The sequence below is a fragment of the Dromiciops gliroides genome, chromosome 2 (genome assembly GCF_019393635.1).
Source record: "Dromiciops gliroides isolate mDroGli1 chromosome 2, mDroGli1.pri, whole genome shotgun sequence".
Lineage (NCBI taxonomy): Eukaryota > Metazoa > Chordata > Mammalia > Microbiotheria > Microbiotheriidae > Dromiciops > Dromiciops gliroides.
In genome coordinates, this window is record NC_057862.1 from 437,062,612 (window position 1) to 437,083,397 (window position 20,786).

At 40.8% G+C, this 20,786-nt stretch overlaps 1 protein-coding gene across 1 annotated transcript in view; it reads right to left on the minus strand.

Moving 5' to 3' along the window:
* Positions 1 to 11,605: 11,605 nt before the first annotated feature.
* MYT1 (myelin transcription factor 1) overlaps positions 11,606 to 20,786 on the minus strand; it is a 185,792-nt gene continuing 176,611 nt past the window's right edge. The window contains 5 exon segments of the mRNA XM_043987748.1: positions 11,606 to 14,111; positions 14,114 to 14,152; positions 14,155 to 14,170; positions 15,155 to 15,228; positions 15,231 to 15,297. Of these exon segments, the coding sequence (XP_043843683.1) occupies positions 14,032 to 14,111; positions 14,114 to 14,152; positions 14,155 to 14,170; positions 15,155 to 15,228; positions 15,231 to 15,297 (276 nt within the window). The 3' untranslated portion in view covers positions 11,606 to 14,031.

A 20,786-nucleotide genomic window follows, 5' to 3' on the forward strand; every position in this document is an offset into this window, starting at 1 on the left:
TCAGAACTCATGTTCCCACTAAATTGGAGGCAGCATCTGTATTCTATGTCTTGCCAATGGCACTTGAATTAAACACAAGGACAAAATGTATTCAAGTACACTAGGCCACATAGGACACATATTGAGTCAACCAAGGCTCAATAAATGCATATTAAGAGGATGCAAATTTGGAAACCACATTAACAAATGGAGCCTCTTCTGTGGTTCCGAGCAGTTCTAAAGATGAGTGACAAATCATTTATTTCTGACTTTCAGGGGCAAGGTCATAGATTTAATAACTAGAGTTGCTTTTCTGGCTTCTATTTTAGCATCTAGAGGTTGCAGTGATAGGCAGGCTCTCAGTCCTGGGAAGGTGGTGGCTCAATTCTGTTATCTCCTCACTCTAATGAATAGATTACCATGTTGTATCTCCAAAGCATCCACAAATATCAATGTCCACAGGGAGGTGGTCTCAGAAATAGAGCAAGGGCACAATCCTTTATAAGGAGTACATTTTCATGCAAGGGCAAGGGTATATAAAATCTCCATTAATATAATTTGTCTTCTCATAGAATTCTGAAAGTAGAAGCAAAATCAACAATTGTCCTTAGATCAGAAGAAATGTACTTTTGCTCTCTGTGGCTAACTTGCTGCATTTTTAATAGAAATTATTCATAAAGTCAGGGTTGCTACTCTGTTTCTCTCTTGGGAATCAAAGACTTGAAGGACAGAATTATTATCCCATGTCTCTCTAGAAAATCTCCAAGGTCATTTAGATTTGGAACTGAACTCTGAGCCTAGAGTAGGCATTGTCCTGGTGACTCAGTGAGCATCCTAATTACTTCAGGGCTTCATTTAGTTATTTTTAATGGCCAAGCGACCTATTCTGGGGTTAAACAGACAGGAAGCTTTTCTATCTGATGAGGAGCAGTACACAACCAGCAAGTACTTAAGGCCATAGTTGATGGAAGATGGGCATGGAGGATTGGGATGGAGGGTGAAAGGGAGGCCAATGATATAGATAAGGGTAAAGAGAGAGTTGGATTTCAGGATAAGGATTAGGGTAGGGATGTAGATGGAATTTGGGAATTAACACAGAAGATGGAAATGGGTTAGGGATGGAGTGGCAATAGAGTGGTGGGTTTGGATATGTTTAAGTTAGAGGTGGGAAATTGTAGATGGGAGTGGGAATAGGAATAGTGATAGGGAAGGGGATCAAGATGGGGGAGGGATAAGATGAAGAATGTGGATGGTGTGATATAGGTGGGAGTTGGAGTGAAGGAAATGATAGATATGGGGGTGGGGCATGGGAGATAGTGATGGTGATGGGGGATAAAGATAGGGGGAGGATGGAAGATGAATGTTAGAAATAAGCATAGGAATAAAATTACTCAAGACAATTCCAAAGGATTAATGATAAAGCATACTATCCACCTCCAAATAAAGAACTGATATTGATTGGAAACAGACTGAAGCATGCTATTTTTTAGTTTCTTTCATTTTTTTATTCAAATTTTCTAAAACAAAATGACTAATATGGTAATTTTTTAATTATACATGCCTAATCTATATGTGATTGCTTACCACATCAGGGAGGGGGCAGGGGAGGGGGGAAAGGAGGGATAAAATTTGGAACTCAAAACTTTAAATACTGAGAAAAAATCAGATATAATATTATCAATGAACAACAACAACAAAAGATTAAGCCCAACTGTTATAAGAGGTTTGGTGAAGAATTTGAAAGAATGGGAAAGTAAATGGCCAATTAAGGTAAGACAAGTTTGTAGAATTTGGCTGTGGTGGTTTGGGTTTTGTACCTCTTATTTTTTTCTGATGGTGTCATGTGTGGCCTCAATTGTGCTTCAGGGAAGGGCTGCCTGGCAGGACTTCTTTCCTGACTATGTCTATGTTTCCTATGGGTGGGTGGGGATGAGTTTTGAGTGATCCATAGTTGATAGTTTAGCAGCCAGGACTCAGAATATGGCCCAAAAGGGAATCTGAGTGGTAATAAGTCAGATTTGAACTCAGCTACAAAAAATAGAGCTCAATCCCTTCTTGCTAGGGAAGATTGCCAGTGGTGGATCTCTGTGTTGGATTGTGACAATGGGGATAGGAGAGATGATAAAATTGGCATATAGGATGGGGAAGAGGTCTGGTGGGTGGGAGACAGATGAAAGGATGGGGTTCAGGGATGGGAGATGGTGAAGAGATGAGGATAGGGGAGGGAAAATATGGAAGGGGATGACCCTGGGGAAAGGGAGCTAGACAGAGGATGAGTTTAGATGAGGGAATGGGAAAGAGTGGGAATAGGGACAGATATGAGGATGGGGTCAGGTTTCTTTTAGATATCAGAGGTTGTATCGGGTATACCTGGGATGGATGTTTGACTGCCCCAGCTTTTGGCTGGATTTTTTAAAAGAAGCAAGTATGTTTGTGCAGTAATGAGATGTTCATCTGAAAATTCATTCCACAAGGCACATATTTGTGGCCTTAGGATCTTTTTGAAACATGGCAGGCCTTTTGGGGGTTGGGGTGGGAGCAAGGATGGTACTCTATAGTCTTTAGGCACATTTCTGTTTACCATTTTTTTACCACTTCAGCTGAGAAAGCTGTGACAAAATCAAAGCTATAGAAAACATTTTTGACAGTGTGTGAAAGAAACAGCCAGAAGCACATCTAATGGCATAAAATCTGCTCCTATGGAGAATGACTGAGCCAATGCTGGCACTGTACCCCAGGCAGAAGAGTGGGGGATGTGGGCACTTCCACTTCAGGCTAGTGATTTTTTTTGTTGAAATTCTGTGCATTTTAGTTATTTTTGTGTCCAGGGGCATTTGAGAAATTAAGTGTTTTAAACTAGGATTGCAAAGATCTTTCAAGACTCCTTAAACCACACATTCACCAAATGTACATTGACCCACCCACACTTACTATGCCTTGGCAAATTTCCATTTCTCCCTGCCTTTGTCATCCTTCCTGTTTCCATAGTTAATGTTCTACCTAAATCTACCATTCCTATTCATATCAGATACCCTCATAAATGTGTAGCCTTCAAGTCTCCCATGTCTCCTTGCTGCTATTTATTTGCCCATGTTTCCATCTCATAGGAATAACAGATTCACATTTATAAACCATTTTATGGTCACAAACAATTTCACATACATCATCTCATATGATCCTTACAACTTTGTGAAGTAGGTAATGCTACTGATGTCCCCTTTTTATAGATGAGGGAATTGAGGCTCAAAAAGGTGAGGTGAGTTGTTCTAGGTCACTCCATGCATGAGTAATTGATGGAGCCAAGACTAGAATCCATCTCTTTTGTTGCAGGATCCAGAGTTCTTTAGACTTCAACATGCTCCACATCCCTCCCTAACCTATATCCAGCCCTCCATTGCATCCCTATGTCTCTGTGTTTGTCTGGAGAATAACATCTATTTCAGTAACATTTTTGTCTATGTCTTCTGTCCCTAGAACCCAGTACAATGGTACTAACACAGTGAGTTATGATATTTTTGAAGAATTATAATTCTCAAAAATTGAAAAGGACCTCAGAGACCCACTAAGTCTAACCTAGAGTTTCCATGGGATCACAGATCTAGAGTTGAAAGGAACCCCAAGGATCTTTTAGTCCAACCCCTTCATTTTACAGATGAGGAAACTGAGGCCCATTGAGGTAAAGGATCTTGTCCTAGGTCACACAGGAAACAAGCATTGGAGGCTTGATTTGAACTCAGGCCCTGACCCTGGGATCAGTGTTCTTTCTACTACATCATAATAAGTAGAGATCACACATCTATACAATAAGTAGAGATCTATCTACATAATTTCTGACAAGTGGTTATCCAACTTTTGCTTGAAGACCCCAAGTAGGATTCGGAAGCTACTTATTCCTATGTCCATTTTTGGACAGCTGTAATTGCAATGTTCTTTACATTCAGTTAAATCTGCTTTTCTACAGCTTCTACCCACTTGCAGAACAAATCAAATCTTTTTCATGTGACAGCCCTTCAAATACTGGAGGATAGCTACCGTCTTCCCCAAAGTTTTTCCTTAGCCAGGGTAAACATCTTGAGTTCCTTCAACTTCTAATGCCTTCATTTTATTTTCCCTTCCCTGAATGAGTTGTGTTTTATCAATGTCTATCATAAAACATGGCACCCAGAGCTGGACATACCTGAGCCATGATTTCCTTAACAGTAGTGGCATGAGGTAGGGAAAGTTAGATAAACATCCAGCCTGGAGAAGAACAGACTTCTATAACCACTGAGGACCTAGATGCAAGGCCTTCATTGCCTGGTCACCTGGTTGTAAGCCCAGGACCAGAACCTTAGCACTCTGTGCACCTAAACAGAATGAGAACATCATCAGAATCTTGGCTGGTGCTGGAGGTCTATGAGTAGCAATTCTCTCCTTTTGAAATCAGTCCATGTGTCTCAGAGTCAGAAGTTACTTAAGCAACAATACTCTTCCCCTGCTACCATTCTCTGTTTCCTGATCCCAATCCACCCCTGCTGAATCCCTATCCCATTTTATCTTTCTCTTCTATTTTGCCCTCTGGGCTCCCTGTTCTATTGTTAACTTTTGAATTTCTTTCCACTCACGATATTACCCAGTTGAGATCTTGGTTGCTACTATCTGCCAGTCTCTAGGTCATGCTTCTTCCTTTCTCAAGGAATTTAAGGCCTAACTCACATTCTTCCTTTCTACCACAACCATTGACCTCATATTTGGGGACTTCAAAATCAGTGTTGATGTCCCCTTAAACACAGTGGCCTCCTACTTTATCAGCACCATCAACTCTCACAATTCATACCTCTAGTTTGGTCATGCTGAATTCCCCATCACCAATAAGTTTTCAAACTCTATGATAATTCTGAAATTCCTTTCTCAGACCATAACCTCTTGTCCTTTCCTAACTCCCTATGTATCACACCTCCTGAGTCTATTTTTAGTTCTTATCCTGAACTCTAGCCCTCCAATCTTCTACTTTCCCAATCCATCACTCTCTGACCTCACTTTCCTTCTTCCAGTATATTGACTTTGAAACTAACTAGTTCAACTTGGTGCCAATTTCTACCCTCAAACCCCTTGCCTCTTTGCCCTGTCCCTTCTCATTTTTCCAAACCCCAACCCTGGGTTATCATTACTGACTGCCTGCTCTATTCCTACTTATGTGATCCCTGATTCTTACTGTAGGAAGTCACACAACTGTGCAGTCTTGGTCCACTACAAATTTATTCTCTCTGACCTCAAATAGGCCCCCATTGTTAGATGGCAATCCATTTACTCTTCCCCAGTTGATTCTGTATTAAATGCTCAAGAATGTCTGTTCCAAATCTTCTCTTCTCCCCTCAAGGTACATTTATCATTCTTCTCCTTTTCTTCCTCAGGGGACTTTATATGAATGAATTAATGAATGAAAAAGTATTTGCTTTGTGCAAAGCACTGTGCTAAGCACTAGGGAGACAAATAGAAAAGTGGAGATAGTCCAAGCTCTCAAGGAGTCCCTATCCTCAAAAAACCCTCAAATGATCAGTCCATGATGTATATATCCTATATATCTTTTCTCTTTCAGAGCTAAACTCAGTAAGAAGGCCATCCACAATTGGTAGATAGTCCACTTTCTTTTCTCTCACTCTTTTCTGAACTCTCTGATGTCTGACTTCTAACCTCATTAGTCAACTGAAACTCCTTTTTTCCAAAGTTACCAATGATCTCTTAATTTCCAAATTGATGGGTTTTTCTTGGTCTCCAACCTTCTTGACCTCTCTGCAGCCTTTGACACTGTTGATCCCCATCTTCTCCTTGATATTTTCTTCTCTCTACTTTTTCATGACTGCTCTCTCCTGGTTTTCTTCCTAGTTGTCCAACTGCTTTCTCAGTCTCCATTGGTATATCTTTATTTGGGTCATGCCTATTAGCCATGGGTATCCCCTGTGGATCTGTCCTGGGTCCTTCTTCCTCTATGTTATTTTACTTGGTGATATCATCAGCTCCTGTGGATTTAATGACCATCTCTATGCTCATGATTCTCAAATCTACCTTTCCAGTCCTAACCTTTCTGCTGAGCTCCAGTGTCACATCTCTAATTGCCTGTTGGACATCTAAAACTGGATGCCTAAATGCTTCCTAAACTCAGTGTGCCCCAAACCAAATCTTTCCCTATAAACCTTCTCTTCTTGCTAACTTCCCTGTTACTGTGGAGAGTAAAACACACCCAAGTTCATGATCAAGATGTCATCCCCAACTTCTCACTTTCTCTAACTCTCCTCCCCCATATCTTATCTGTTTCTACCTTCATAGCAATTCCAATATGTACTACCTTCTCTTCTCTGACACTGCCACCACCCTGGTGCAGGCCCCTATCACATCATTCTCTCACTGTTTCAATAGCCTGTGGGTTTGTCTCCCTGCCTCACTTCATTCTGTAAGTCTGACCATGTCATACCTTCCCCATCCCCTTCAATCAACTCTAGGGTTCCCTGTCACCTCTAGGATTGACATGGGCCTAAAACCAATCAGAGGTTTTTTTTTTTCTGTGAAAAACAAAATCAAAGATGTAGCAGGGCCTGGGAAGCTCTTCCTGAGATAAATGATTAATCTGCCAGATAAGAGGATAGCAGAAAGCCAAATCTTAACCAGGTATGTCTCAGGACACAGAAATAATCCCAGAGGACAGGATTATCATACAAAGGATATAACCTTTGACCCCAGAGCTTTATGAAATGTAATACCACAATGTTTCAGTATCCCCCTCCAATCCCCCCACCCCCCATCTATCCCCTGTCTTATTTGAGGAAATTCTTTTGAACTTTTTTTCCTTCATGAGAGGCTATGTCTTTGACTTTCCTCTTGGTCACCTTTCATAGTGCCAAATAAAGATTAATTTAATTCTGTTTGGACTGCATATAAGAGTATAATTCTTTACTGAGAAATGCCTAAGAACCAGACCCACCTAACCCATGTCAGGATCAAATATAAAAGCTTCTGTTTGACTTCATAACCTGGCCCCTTCTTACCTTTCAGTTACTTATACCTTCCTTCCTCATATACTCTTTGATCCATGGACACTGGCTTCCTTGCTGTTCCTCAACATCTACCAGCTCTAGACATTTTCATTGGCTACCCCCCCCCTCCGCCCCTATACCTGAAACTCTCTCCCTCCTCTCTGTTTCCAAGTTTTTCTGGCTCATCTAAAGTTTCACCTTTGTTAGGAGGTACAGAGGAAACAATGCTGGACCTGGAGTGAAGAAAATCTGAGTTCAAATTCAGCCTCAGACACATATTAACTATGTGATCCTGGGCAAATCTCTTAATCTCTGTCTCAGAGGCAGGATTAATCTCTGTCTGTATCTGACTCTGTCTCTATACCTCACAGAGGTTAAAATGAGATAATATTTGCAAAATGTTTTGCAGACCTTAAGGTGCTATAAAAATGCTATGATGATGATGATGATGATGATATAAGAAGCCTTTTTCAATCTTCCTTAGTTTTAGAGTAGGGCTTCTTAAATATTTTTCCACTTGAAAGCCCTTTCTCCCTTTCCCCAGGGAATTTTAATATGACCCCAGGTATATAGATATATAAAACAGGTATACATAACCTTTTACTTTTGCCAGTATTTTTGACCCCCCCCACACACACATTGTTACCCAACCCACAGTTTAAAGAGCTTTATCATAGAGCAAACCCTCTGATATCATCTCCAATTTATGCTGTATATAGATTGTTTACAAATAGTTTACATATCCCCCAATTAGACTGTAAACTCCTTCCCTCTTTCCTTCCTTCCTTCTTTTCTCCATTAATTTATTTAGACTAGGTAAAGGATGCTATTCTTTGCCTCAATTCTTACCTAGTCTTAATCACTGAATGGGTGTTGCCTCAGGCAAACCGACAGGTGAGACCTTAGTTTAAAGAGTCCAAGGTCTTCCACTGCATCTGAGGCCATCTCCAATCATCCTGATGTATATCTTGCCACTGGATCCAGATGGCTCTGGAGGAAAGAGTGAGGCTGGTGACTTTGCACAGCCCTCCCTCACTTAAATCCAATTCACTGCAAGTCATGACGTCACCTCCTTATGTCATGGTCCTATTCGAGAACAAGGACAAACAACAACAGCAACAACAACAATGGTGCTTAACACAGTGCTTGGTGCATAGAAAGCATCTAATAAATACTTGTTGGCTTGAGTGTACTTGAACTTGTTATTTCCAAAATGGGGTTAGAAGAGTCTCAGAAAAGTCCATGGGAGAGAAAGAGTCTGGTTCATGGAAAAGGCAAAAAAAAACAAACAAAAAACCCAAAACCTTACACTGGTTCTCCAATAAAGAACAGATATTTGTTAGTTTGCATTTCCCGAGATGTGGTCTGATTGTTGCTGTTGACCCAGTTTGGATATACCTAGTTTATCTGGAACCAGAGTTAGGGTAGGAGCCACTTGGCCCATCACACTGGAGCTCACTCCATTCACTAGGCATTATTTGGAATTCAATGCTTCCTCTGCTTCAACCTCTTCGAAGACCTACCAACTATTTTTGTCTCTTGTAGCCAAGGGTGTGCTGGTAAATATTTATTAATCATCTGAGTAAGAGGAAAATGTATGCATTTAAATAAATGTATGCATTAAATTTAATCTGCATTATTAATATTTTCATCACTTTCTTAAGACTAAACATAATCGGCAAAACAATAAATCAAACCCTGATTTGTAAAAATTTCTGGGTGTAAATGCTCACAGTGAAAATTTAACAATGGGCTCTCTTGACCACAGAAGACTGGATCCCACAGACCCCTGCTTGGACCAGAAAGGAATGAAATCTTTTGTCTCTAGGTAGGCTTTTACATCTGAATTGAATCTGCTGTTTCTAGATCCCACAACCACTGTCAGGAAGTCATACCCATGCTTGCTTAATGCTGTTGTTTCCATGAGGCTTTCCCTCTGATTCTAACTTAAACCTCACATTCTTAGATGGGTCTCCTCTTGTCCCAGTCTCTTTGGAATTACTGGATAACCCTCCTCCCTGCCTCCCCCTCCCCTCACACACTAGAGAACACTTAAATAGTTCCTAAAACTTATCTTCTTTAGATTAAACAAGTCTAGGTCCTTTGGGTTTTCCAAATCCTGTATTTTCCAACCCTCTAGTCAAATTTATAGCAGTATGAGGAGGTTAAATGATGATTTCCATGTGCAAAGATGTAGCATAGTGTGTGGGACAATTATGGATTTGAGTCAGATTAAACTCTGAGGATGGAGTATGAAAGATACCTAGCCCCCCCCCCCCCCCCGAATAGCTAACCTCTCACTTTGCCTAAAAGTTAATTGCTTGTCAAATTCTCACTGTCTCCTTTAAGTTTTTTTAAAATTTTTTAATTTTTGGCGAGGCAATTGGGGTTAAGTGACTTGCCCAGGGTCACACAGCTAGTAAGGGTTAACTGTCTGAGGCCGGATTTGAACTCAGGTCCTCCTGAATCCAAGGCTGGTGCTCTATCCACTGCGCCACCTAGCTGCCCCTCCTTTAAGTTTTATTGTTGAGATAATGGACTCGGGACAGTTCTGTAAACTTTGGGGATGAGGTCTGGGAAATATCCAGTCTCCCAGTAAGTTTTATTACTTGTCACAGTTCTACCAATTAGCACTATTTACTTTACTTCTGCTTAGTTCCCACATGCCAGCTACACCTTAGTTTATGGCCTGTAATAAAAAACTCCCCTCTCACATGTCAGAAACCTCAGTCCCTGTCATGGATTAATTGCAGTCAGATAAGGGAGTGATTTCTGCCTCCCTCTTTCTTTGACATTCCTCAGACTTGTACCCCTTCCCCTTATCCTCTTTGTTCTTGGACATGTCTCCATACATGGATCACGAGCTGGGTACGCACCTTGGGTGAGACAGGATTGGATGTTAGATTGTGAGCTCATCCACCCTAGGTGTACGCGGGGACAGTCCTTTTCAAGATTACTATAAAAACCTAGAGGATTGGGCATATCTTTGCAAGACTTCAATGTGTAATTGGGTTTTGCCTGTCCTCATGAGGATGTAATAAATCTGTCTCTGCTTGACTTCGTGGTCTCCTCGAGTTATTTGGATAAACTGAGGCAGTTTGTCCCAAACAATAGGAATTCCAAACTATATCCTTGGAGACTAAGATTGACTGATTTTGTTTTTGCTTGAAATGAGATTTCAAGCTCTTACCTGGGGCAAATCCTCAGAGCTATATAGCTTTAAAGAACCAAAAGGGGCTAGCTGGAAAGGTCCATTGTAGTTGAACTGTCCCCAGTGCTGTGTGTGATCTGGAAATTAGGCTGTTACTCTTGAGTGGATAGAAACTTGCTTTACCTTCCCTTCTCTTTCCCCTGTTAATATGAATGTATGGATCACCTGGATTTGATGGAGGTGTCTTATTATCCAAAAGTATTTTTTATGAAGCCCTGGGTTAATAGAAGTAAAATGCCCTTCAACTGAACTCTAAACTGAATCCAGATAGCTAGCAGATAAAAGTCCCTACCTGGTGACTTCTTTCCTCAGGACAGGGAGACATCTGAGCATCCTCATCCTTGCCAACTCCTTTTTGGAATCTGTAATCTTATCATGGTGCTACTCTATTTCCTCCATATTTGTTTTAACTGAAATTGTGAAAACTGTTTTGCATTACATCCATTCTTGTTATAGTATTTGCTTTGGGGTTGATTCGTATCATGTTAATGAAACTGACAACACCCTATAACCAGTGAACAAAAAAACCTTATATACCCTGAGAAAGAGGAAGTCTCTGAGCTCCTCCTTTTGAAGGGGTCTCTGCATGATTCATGCCTGCTTCTTCTTGGGACAAATAAACTGGTACTATGTTTTCCTGTCTGTCTCTGATCTGGTTTTTAGACATGTTCTCTGATCTGTTTGTTTGTTTTTTTTTGGTAGGAGGACAGGTATGGAAACAAATTGTAGGAGATATTATAAAATTAATTTCTCTGATATGTTAATTTTTTGTAGGAGACAGGAAAATAAAAATTTATTTAATTTTCAACACCCCCATGCCACCAATCCACCAACATTAAATCAAACAAACTTGGGAGGAAAATGAAGTGTCAGGGAGAGGTAGGGTAGAAAAAAGGCAAAGATAAAGTAAATTCTTCCTTCCAAAACCTAAATGTAGGCTTCTTTCCTGCTTTGGTCATAGCTGTGTCGAGATATAAGATTTAGAACTGAGGAAGGAGGAACCCTGAGTGTCATCTAGTGTAACTACCACATTTAAGAAATGAAAATATGAGTCTCAGAGAGGATGACCATGTGGATTGTATATGTCAGTCTTCTCTGAACACACACAATACACACAATACCTCCCACTCTTCTCCCTTGCAAAAAGCACTGAAAAAGAGTCAATAAGTTGAATTCCACTGTAAAGGCATCTTGTTGTAGCTTTGGCAACCATGTTGGGTAAGTATCAGGTTATATTGTTAATGTATATTTAAAAAAGACCAGGGCTACTAAATTCACAAACAGAACCGGGCTTTTATTATGAAACAACCCTGCAAATATATCATGAAGTCCTGTGGATTTAATACATTTCCTGAGGAAGGAGGATCACAGTATGAGTTGTCACAGAATAACAGGTAGCCTGCCGTTACTTTCAACGGGACTGTTTATTATTGAAATATCAACAGTATTCCTTCACAGAAACAATTACTCAGTCATCACAGAACTGACACACAAACATGACAAAATAAATACACCCAGAGCACACTTCATTTGAATTAAATATTAAATAAATAATAAATACAGCATCTTCATTTCCTGTTATCAGTGCCTGAAACAAGAGGAACCCAAAAAAAGGGGGGGGGAAAGGAAAACTAAAAAGTGTCTCTCTCAGGTCCCACCCCTCCCATGAAAAAAACCCCAAATTATCAAAACTTCTCAGTTACAAAATATCTTTAAAAAAATCCCATTATTAAAAGAATAAATAACAAAATATATATAAAATAACTTGGTCGCATCAAAATTACAATTAGAAGCCATATCTAGATTTGTTTTGCAAGTGTGGACTCTACTATGCTCAAAACATTGTATTTTTCTTTGTTTCCATTTATTTCCTTCTCATGGTACCCTGGTATGGTGTCTAGTTTAAAACAGTATAAAATTAATAAATAAAAAATGTTAAATAAATAGCAAATGTTAACATAAGGTGTTGTGAATATAAATTACATACATCTTGTCAAAATTAAATAATTTACAGAATAATCAAACTAACTACTTTTTTTTTCTTCCAGGAAGTGCAATTTTCTACTTTTAAATACTAACTCTGAATTGCAGTCACCATCAATTTGGACTCTATTTACATGTTAAGAACATTGTGTTTTTAACACATTAAAATTTTCTTTTCCTTATTTATTTATTTATTTATTTATTTGCACCTTGAATGGATTCTCAAAAGAAGTGTAATCTTTGTGATACTGTATTTGGAACTTAATTATTGACATATCTAATGTCGTCCTACTCCCCATCCCCTTACCCTTCATCCATCACCACCCTGTCACCTATGGCCCAGAGATCAGTTCTACCTGACAGCAATTTCCCCCAGGGAATTCAAGCAACAGCTTGGCTGTTCAGTAGATCACAGTGGCTGTTCAGAGAAGCCTGAAAAGGTAAGAATGTCATACACTGGTGCTCTGTGGGGTTCTAGTTTTGCACCCCTCTTAAACTTCTGAAATGACAGTAAGTGCCTCTATACTGTAGTAGTAGATTCTGGGTGCCTGCACTATCTGTAGTCTAGGGAGGTGTGAAGGGTAGGGAGTAGGGTGGGCTTTGGGCCAACACATCAAGCATTTCTTTACAGCCTTGGAAGAACCATTCCTCTGAACCTTCTTTGTTCACAAGGATGTGAAACTAGAGGTGCATCCCTATAGGAACATTGTGGTGGTTTCAGCTCTTTAAGTGAGCAGTGGGCTATAGTCATGGAGTGGTGGACTAAAGGGATTCTTTGGAAGATCTATACCCAAATTTTTCTCTCTTGGAACAGTGCTTTTAGTCCCAATAGCCTTGTCAAAAAATTATATTTATATATATATATATATTAAATTAATTAAAAAAAATAACACAATCTGCTACCAATCAGAGACACAGTCTCTGCTGGACCCCTTTGGGCCTTTGCACACTGTATCTTTAACCATGTCTAAAAATATTTTTCCTGGTGCTGAGATGTCATTTCTCCCACCGGCAGAATGGCCTTGACAAGTAGCAGAACCAGAACTCTAGGGAAGCAAGACCTCCCAGAGTAGAGACAGTGGACCCTGACACACTGAGCATTGGTGTGAAATTTCTGGCGCTGGTCTATTCCTAAACAGCTATTTTTTCGTGGTTACGACAGACAAAGGAATACTGTAGTTGCAAACTCCAAAAGCTTCCCTGAGAACCTTTTCCATTGCGCTTTCCACTGGAGATTCGGAACTGCTCTGCGGATTTCTTTTAGAAAATAAAAATAAAGGACTTTTTTTTTTTAAATACTTCAGAGTTTCTACCCATCGGCTATCTGAGTACCTTCAGGGTCTGAGGCCTTGAGGAGGTTCACATCAAAAGGTTACTTGCAGCTCTGGTGCTGTATTACATCAGCACGGGATCATGGATGAATGGGGGAGGGGGCTGTATCTTCACAGTCACAGACAATGGGTGTTTAAGTTGGTCAGTCTCTTAGGTAACACTGAACTCCAGACCTTCCCCCCTTACCTTGGATGCCCTCTGATCTCCTCTCTCCTCAAGTTCCCCAAGCTCTTCAGCCAATCATGGTGGTGCCATCCTGGATGCCCATCTAGTGTGTTGCTATGAGTAAGAAAACTCCCTACCATCTGCAAGAGGGACTAGGAGGTAAATAAGAAAATGGAGTTTGATTCAGTTCTTCTTATAAATGGCCTCTCGGTTATGTTTTGGTCCTTTTCATTCATTAAACAAGTTTTACAACTTGTAAACCTGAATACTTGGGAGTGAAGGTTTTCATCTTCTAATAGCCTTTAGTTAGTCATTGATCGTTTGACTTGGGTCTATGTTGTTCCTGAAGGACTAGACCTGGATCCCCTTGACAGCTTGCTTGATGCTCTCAAGCAGGTCCTTGTTTTCTGGGTTCTGGTAGCACTCTTGGTGGTGTACATGTCAGTAAGGGTGTTGACGTAAGCATCAAAATCTGTTCACTGATTGGCTCCTAATTTCAACACAAGACAAAGCCAAGTTACCTATGACAGAAATGTTTATTGCCTCTTCTCCACCCACCCAAACTAGGTTACAGTGGTTTTCTGGGCTATCTCTAACTTAGAGACAGAGAAAACTAAATGGTAGAGGGGAGAGGAGATGCAAAATCTTGGTCACAAACCACAGTGGAAGTCTCTAGTTTCTATTGGGGAGAAAAACAAAACAAAACACCAGTTCTCTTTTTCTCTTTTCCCCTTTCTTTTCCCTTCCCCTCCACATTTACTGAAAATTATTTCCTAGGAATAGAGAAAAGGGAGCCTGCAGCCCCTTATGTTCCCGACTTGGACTAATTCATAGGATCCCATCTTTTCTTTTTGTAGCAACACTATGGCAACATGGTCTCTGCCGTCAGATCTCATTAAATTAAGCCAAACATGCTGTCTTTAAAACCATTATTTTATTTTATTTTTGGCTGCAAGCTTTTCAAAGTAGAATAGAAACTACCTCCATTCTAACAGCAACTGTGAGACCTTGATGATGCAGAATTCTAATCCCTCCCCAGCTCCCCTTGGTTCATCTAAGATTAAAGGCACCGTGTGCCCTGTTTGCTGATTGTAATCACTGGCCCCAGAAGAGGACAATGGATGTAAGGAAAGAACCAGCAGAAATGACACAAAAGGGACACTCACTATAAGCACGATGACCGCAAAGGCAGAGAAGCATTGTTTTGACCCAAATATAGGGCTGCCCCACAATGTAGACTAAATTTCTAAACTCAAATTTCCTTGAAGGGAGAAAAATACATAAGTACATACTGAAAAATAATACCAATTATAGGCTACATTTTAGATTTGATAGAAACCAGATTTTTATGGGGGAAGGGAGCCTAGATTTGTATCCATAAACTATGTCAGTAGGATGCAGAGATAGGCTCCAGCTACTTTAACTCCGGAATTGTGCAGTTCTGATTGATGGAGTGATTGTGAATGTTCCCTACCATATGCGGAAGGCGGATGTTGGCTAGACTTTGGATGAGTGCCTGGCTTAGGCCAGAAAGCTCCAGGAACAAGGCTCATTCTGCTCCTCTATGATCTTGTTTTCTTCCTCAATATTCTTGAGATTTTTCTCCATGGTGGATATCTATGTCAGTGAGAGAAAGCAAAAAGCAGGGGGGGGGAATCAGTCATTTCCCCTTTTCACCTGTCTTCACATTCTTCGTGCTTCTATCAGATGTGATATACAGTCCTGCACCTTTCAGTCTCCAAGGAAAGGAGATGACTTGGTTTAGGCTTATCCAGGCCACCCTCAGGGGCAATGGAGTGTGTTTGAGGTGTCCCCCTAGGGATGAGCACCAGTAGTTTGATGCCTTGGTTATTCTGTGACCTCAAGGTTAAGGGGAGGAAAAAATGTTACCTGGAACACATTCCTAAAACTTGTCTTCCTAAGGACCACCTCAGGGCACCAGGTAACTGGGGAGGGACATGTAGTGAAAGGAGGGGGATAAGAGATAACGATGGCCAGCACTTAAGTACTCCCTGGTTTGTTTGGGGTTTTTTGCGGGGCAATGGGGGTTAAGTGACTTGCCAGGGTCACACAACTAGTAAGTGTCAAGTGTCTGAGGTCAGATTTGAACTCAGGTACTCCTGAATCCAGGGCCAGTGCTTTATCCACTGCGCCACCTAGCCGCCCCGAGTACTCCCTGTTTTGATTGGTTCTTTTGAATAATACTTTTATACAGAATTAGAAAGTTTAGAATTAGGATTTTAGACTTTTAACTTCCACTAAACAGGCTCATCATGTTATGGGAATGAAATTGGGTTGTTGGGGGCTCTGATTTCAGAACACAAGTTCTGGTATTGAGGGGGTTACAGTCTGTGTCATTGGAGGAAGGAGCCTCCTAGTTGGAATCCCAGGTCCTAGAAATATTCAAGTAGATTTTTATCATTTTGCAATCTTTAAAGAAAAGGTAGGTTAATTAGGAAACTTTGAAAAGCCTGAGGTCCTGCAGGGTTAAAAGCAAAGAACAGTATCCAAATTAGTAGCACAATAAGCCTGCTTAACTTTAGAATTAGACAACCTCATTGTTGGAGTACCTCAGAAGACACTTAGTCCTGTCCATGTCCGAACAGAGAAATTCTTTATAACATTCCACGAAAATGGTCATCTAAAATCTTACATAAGACTTCTGGTGACTGGGAACTTAAGAGATATGAGCTAATATTGTCATGGGTGAGAGATGGTGGTCCTTAGGTACTCCTTAATAAAGAATTACACTCTTCACACAGTCCATTAGAATTAAAGTAGTCTTTACTTGGCACTAGGTAAGGTGACTGAGAGGAGTCAGAGACAGCCTCTCAAGGAGGAAGATAGAAAGAATTTACTCCAGATGACAGAGGGAAGGGCAAAGCTTTTTTATAGAGGAAGAGATTGGGGGGGTGCTTAATAGTTTTGGGGTGGGGATACTGAAACAGTTGGTATTACATTGCCTGAGCTCTGGGGTCATAGGTTACAGCTTGGGGTGGGGTGGGGTGGGGGAATGTTTGCCACATTTCAGAGTGCTGGAGTTGAGGGGGATTTTTGATATGATAATCCTGACCTCTGGGATTATCTGTCTCCTAGCTCAACCAGATAATTGAGCACCTGATTAACATTTGGCTTCCTGCTATAAACTCTTATCTCCCCTTACTTCCTTGGTAGGACTATCCTGATATCTAGTTGATCAATCTAGACTTTTATAGTGCCTTGAGATTAATCATTTTTCGCAGGAATAGCTTTCCTGGCCCTGCTGCATCTTTGATTTTGTTTCTCATAGGAAAAACCCCTTCTGATAGATTTTAGGCCCATGTCAATATCAATACAGTGCTTTGAGGTTTCCAAAGTACTTTATGTATCTTCTCTCACATGACTTTACCAACAGTCCTAGGGCATAGATGCTATTACTGCTCCCATTTTACAGATGAAGAAACTGAAACAAATCAAGAGTGTAAGTGAATTTCCAGGGTTGCACAACTATATGAGTACTTGAACTCAGCCCTTCCTAATTCCAAGTTAAGCACTCTATCCACCATGCTCCTTACCTGTCTCAATTCCTCCTCAGTTCCACCATTCCACTTTTGGATAACTCTGATTGTTAGAAAATATTTTCCTTATGGTGAATCAAAAACTATTTCTCTGCAAATTCTATCCATTATTCCTATTTCTGCTCTCTGGGACAAAGCAAAATGAGTTTAAGTAGCTCCTTCTACATGACAATTGTTCAAATCCTTGCAGATAACCATTTTTCACCCCACCCTCCCTTAAACCTTCTTGTACTTTGGTTAAATGTCCCCAGTTCTTCCAACAAATCCTTTCATGGAATTTTTTTTATTTTTAGATTCCCCTTGAAATCCTCAATCTCCTTCCATTGTTCACATTACCACCTGACAATGTCCTCCCTAAAATGAGGCTTCTGCTACTGAATTCAGTACTACATATGAGATACAACCAGGGCAGACCATAGTGAGAATATCACCTCCATCTTTATGGACACTGTGCTTTAATTATTATGACCTAAGATACCATTACTTTTTTTTGGCCACTATGTCACATTATTAACTCATGTGGAGCTTGTAATCCTCAATGACCCACCCTGCACCCCTAAGTCTTTTTCACACAGACTTTTATTCTAGCCATCGCTATCATACCCTGTATTAAAACAGTGGTGCTTTGCATATTAACCATGGTGTGGGGATTAGAAACCAGTAATATAATTTAAAGAATAGAGTTAACACAATTTAATTCAACATGGAAATGAGATGAATTGTGTGCAATGGAGAGAACATTGGATTTGGAGTCAAAGGAACTGGTTTCAAATATGGCCCCTGCCACTTACTAGATGTGCTATTTTGGACAAATCACTGAACTAATTGGGCCCTCATGCTCCTTATATGTAAAAAAATGAAGAGGAGGTTGGACATGATGACCCATAAGATCCCTCCTAACTCTGAATCTCTGATCCTATGATCACTTAGGAAGATTGTCAGTGACTGAACAAATCTCCCAGATGGGAACAGTTGGATAAAGAAAAATTGAAAGGATCAGTGGAATTCCCTTCCATCTAGTGCAATCATTTTACAAATGAGGAAACTGAGGTCTAGCGAGGTTAAATGATTTGCTCAGGGTCATGCATCTGTGGTTGCAGTGGTGTAATTTCTCACTGCCAAGATAGCACCAGTGGCATCCCCAGAGCCCCTACACTGGGGTGTTTATCACCAGGAGATAGTGCCTACATTGAGTACCCTTTTTGCCTTCCTCTGTTTAGAAAAAATCCTAGACTAGATCCAAAAATAGAAATGTCTCTGAGTGGCCAAGATGGGGATACACCAATGGATATGAGGGCAAGGGGTCCACTTCAGCTTCTCTAGCACTTGCTGGGCTGCTAGCCTCAAACTTGGAGGGCTTCTGCTGTTTTAAATCAGGTGATTGTTTCATGGGTACACAGAACTACCTTTCCCAAGATGGCCTACTAGAGTTCAAACTATTTGCCCTTGGAGGTCTTTTGTACCACACCCCCTTTCCCCAGGGCAGGGTACTACAATAACACAATATGATCTGAGGCCATTAAAGTCAGGAAAGATTTCATGGGGGCCTCAATGAAGATTTAAAGATACTGAAAGACTGGGTAGCACTGAGCTGCTATTGCTGCTGCTACTTGTAATTCTCTCTCTGGCTCTTGGGCTGTAATATTTCCAGAGCTATTAGGGAAGATGCAGCCTAGGTAAATGAGCAGACTTGGAGGAGTGCCTGGCTCTGGTTGGAGAGCTCCAGGAACAGGGCTTATTTCTGCTTCTCTATAATTGATTAAGACCCATCATAACGCTAATTAAGGTAAACCATTTTTATTCAGACTGTTGAGTAAAGAAGGACCATCTATGAAATTACTTGCAAATATCATACTGCCAGCATATTCTTTATGAATTGCAATTTATCTTTGGGGGGAGCCAGAGACATTGTTTGAAAAATCCTACAGGATCACAAACATTTCCAACAGCACACAAGATGGGTATTAGCCACACTTCAGTTATTTACCATTTCCCCTCCCTGCAAAAGCCTCAATTGTTTCCACCACCTGCTTTTCCTCTTCTTAATGTTCAGAGACCACAGCCATCTGGCTGCAAGAAAAAACTCATACCCTTCTCAGTTCTTGGATTTAGGCCCTGTCGTTTCCATAAATCCCTAGTGAGATAGGCATAGCCAGGAGACCCCAGGGGGGACCGTTAGCTTCCAGGTGAGCTGCTTTGAGTCTTGCAAGGAGAATGATGTTCAGAAACATGTGGTTCAGCAAGAAGTTGTCACTTGTGCCTTTAAGGCACCCAGGATGAGACACTTTTGCCTTGTATTGTGTTGCCTTGGATGTAAGCAGCATGGCCATTGTTTTGGGTTTTATTTTGGCGGGGTGGGGCTGTGATTTCATTGTTATAGGGACTTCCAGGTGAGGATTCTCCTTTTATCAATACAAATTGGCCCCTTCACTGGAACTTATAGTCTTTTTTTGTTTGTTTGTTTTTGCAGGGCAAAGAGGGTTAAGTGACTTGCCCAGGGTCACACAGCTAGTAAGTGTCAAGTGTCTGAGGCTGGATTTGAACTGAGGTCCTCCTGAATCCAGGGCCAGCACTTTATCCACTGTGCCACCTAGCTGTCCCCAGAACTTATAGTTTTAAAGAATTGCTTGAAACACTGAGAAGTTAAATGATTTATCTAGGACTATATAGCCAGTATGCTTGAGAGGCTCTGAGCCAAGCTCTCTATCCTCTATGCCACATTGCCTCTTGTTGACTTAGGTGCAAATAACATGGATATATAATCTCTTCCCATCACGTCCCCAGAAAACCCATCATGCTTTGAGATGGCAACAGCCTTGGTACTCACACCTCATGAGTACCCTCTGTCCCTCTATTTGGAAGACAGAGCAAAGAAATCCTCCATAAACCTCCCTTTAAAGATGGATCTTGGGCTAGTCACTTCTTCATTTCCTATCTGGCTAGACTTCTTTGGACTGGACTTCATCATGCCCCCATGCAAGGTACCTCTGCTTTGTGTGTTGTCTTCCCCCACTAGAAGGGGAAAGATAACAGGGGAGGGCAGGGATACTTTGTATCCTCAGCACTTAGCACAGTTCCGGCACATTGTAGGCAGTAATAAATATTATTGACTGACAAACTCTCATGTTTTCTTATTAGGTCTACTTCTCCCCATCTCACTCAACTCAGTTTGGTAACTTCCTAGTTCATTCCACTGGTCCATTTAAACCAGACTATATTTTCTTTTTTTTTTTCTTTTTTAATTTTTGCAGGGCAATGAGGGTAAGTGACTGCCAGGGTCACACAGCTAGTAAGTGTCAAGTGTCTGAGATCGGATTTGAACTCAAGTCCTCCGGAATCCAGGGCCGGTGCTTTATCCACCTGCGCCACCTAGCTACTCCCAGACTGTATTTTCAACAGACTATTCACCATCCTCAAACTCTTCAAATGATTCCTCCTGCTTTCTTGGTTTAATAGAAACCCGATTTTCTTCTTAGGACATGACATCTTTTGCAACTCTTTCCAATGAAACTAAGCCTTCCTACTTTCCCTTGTTTCTAGGAGCAGGTG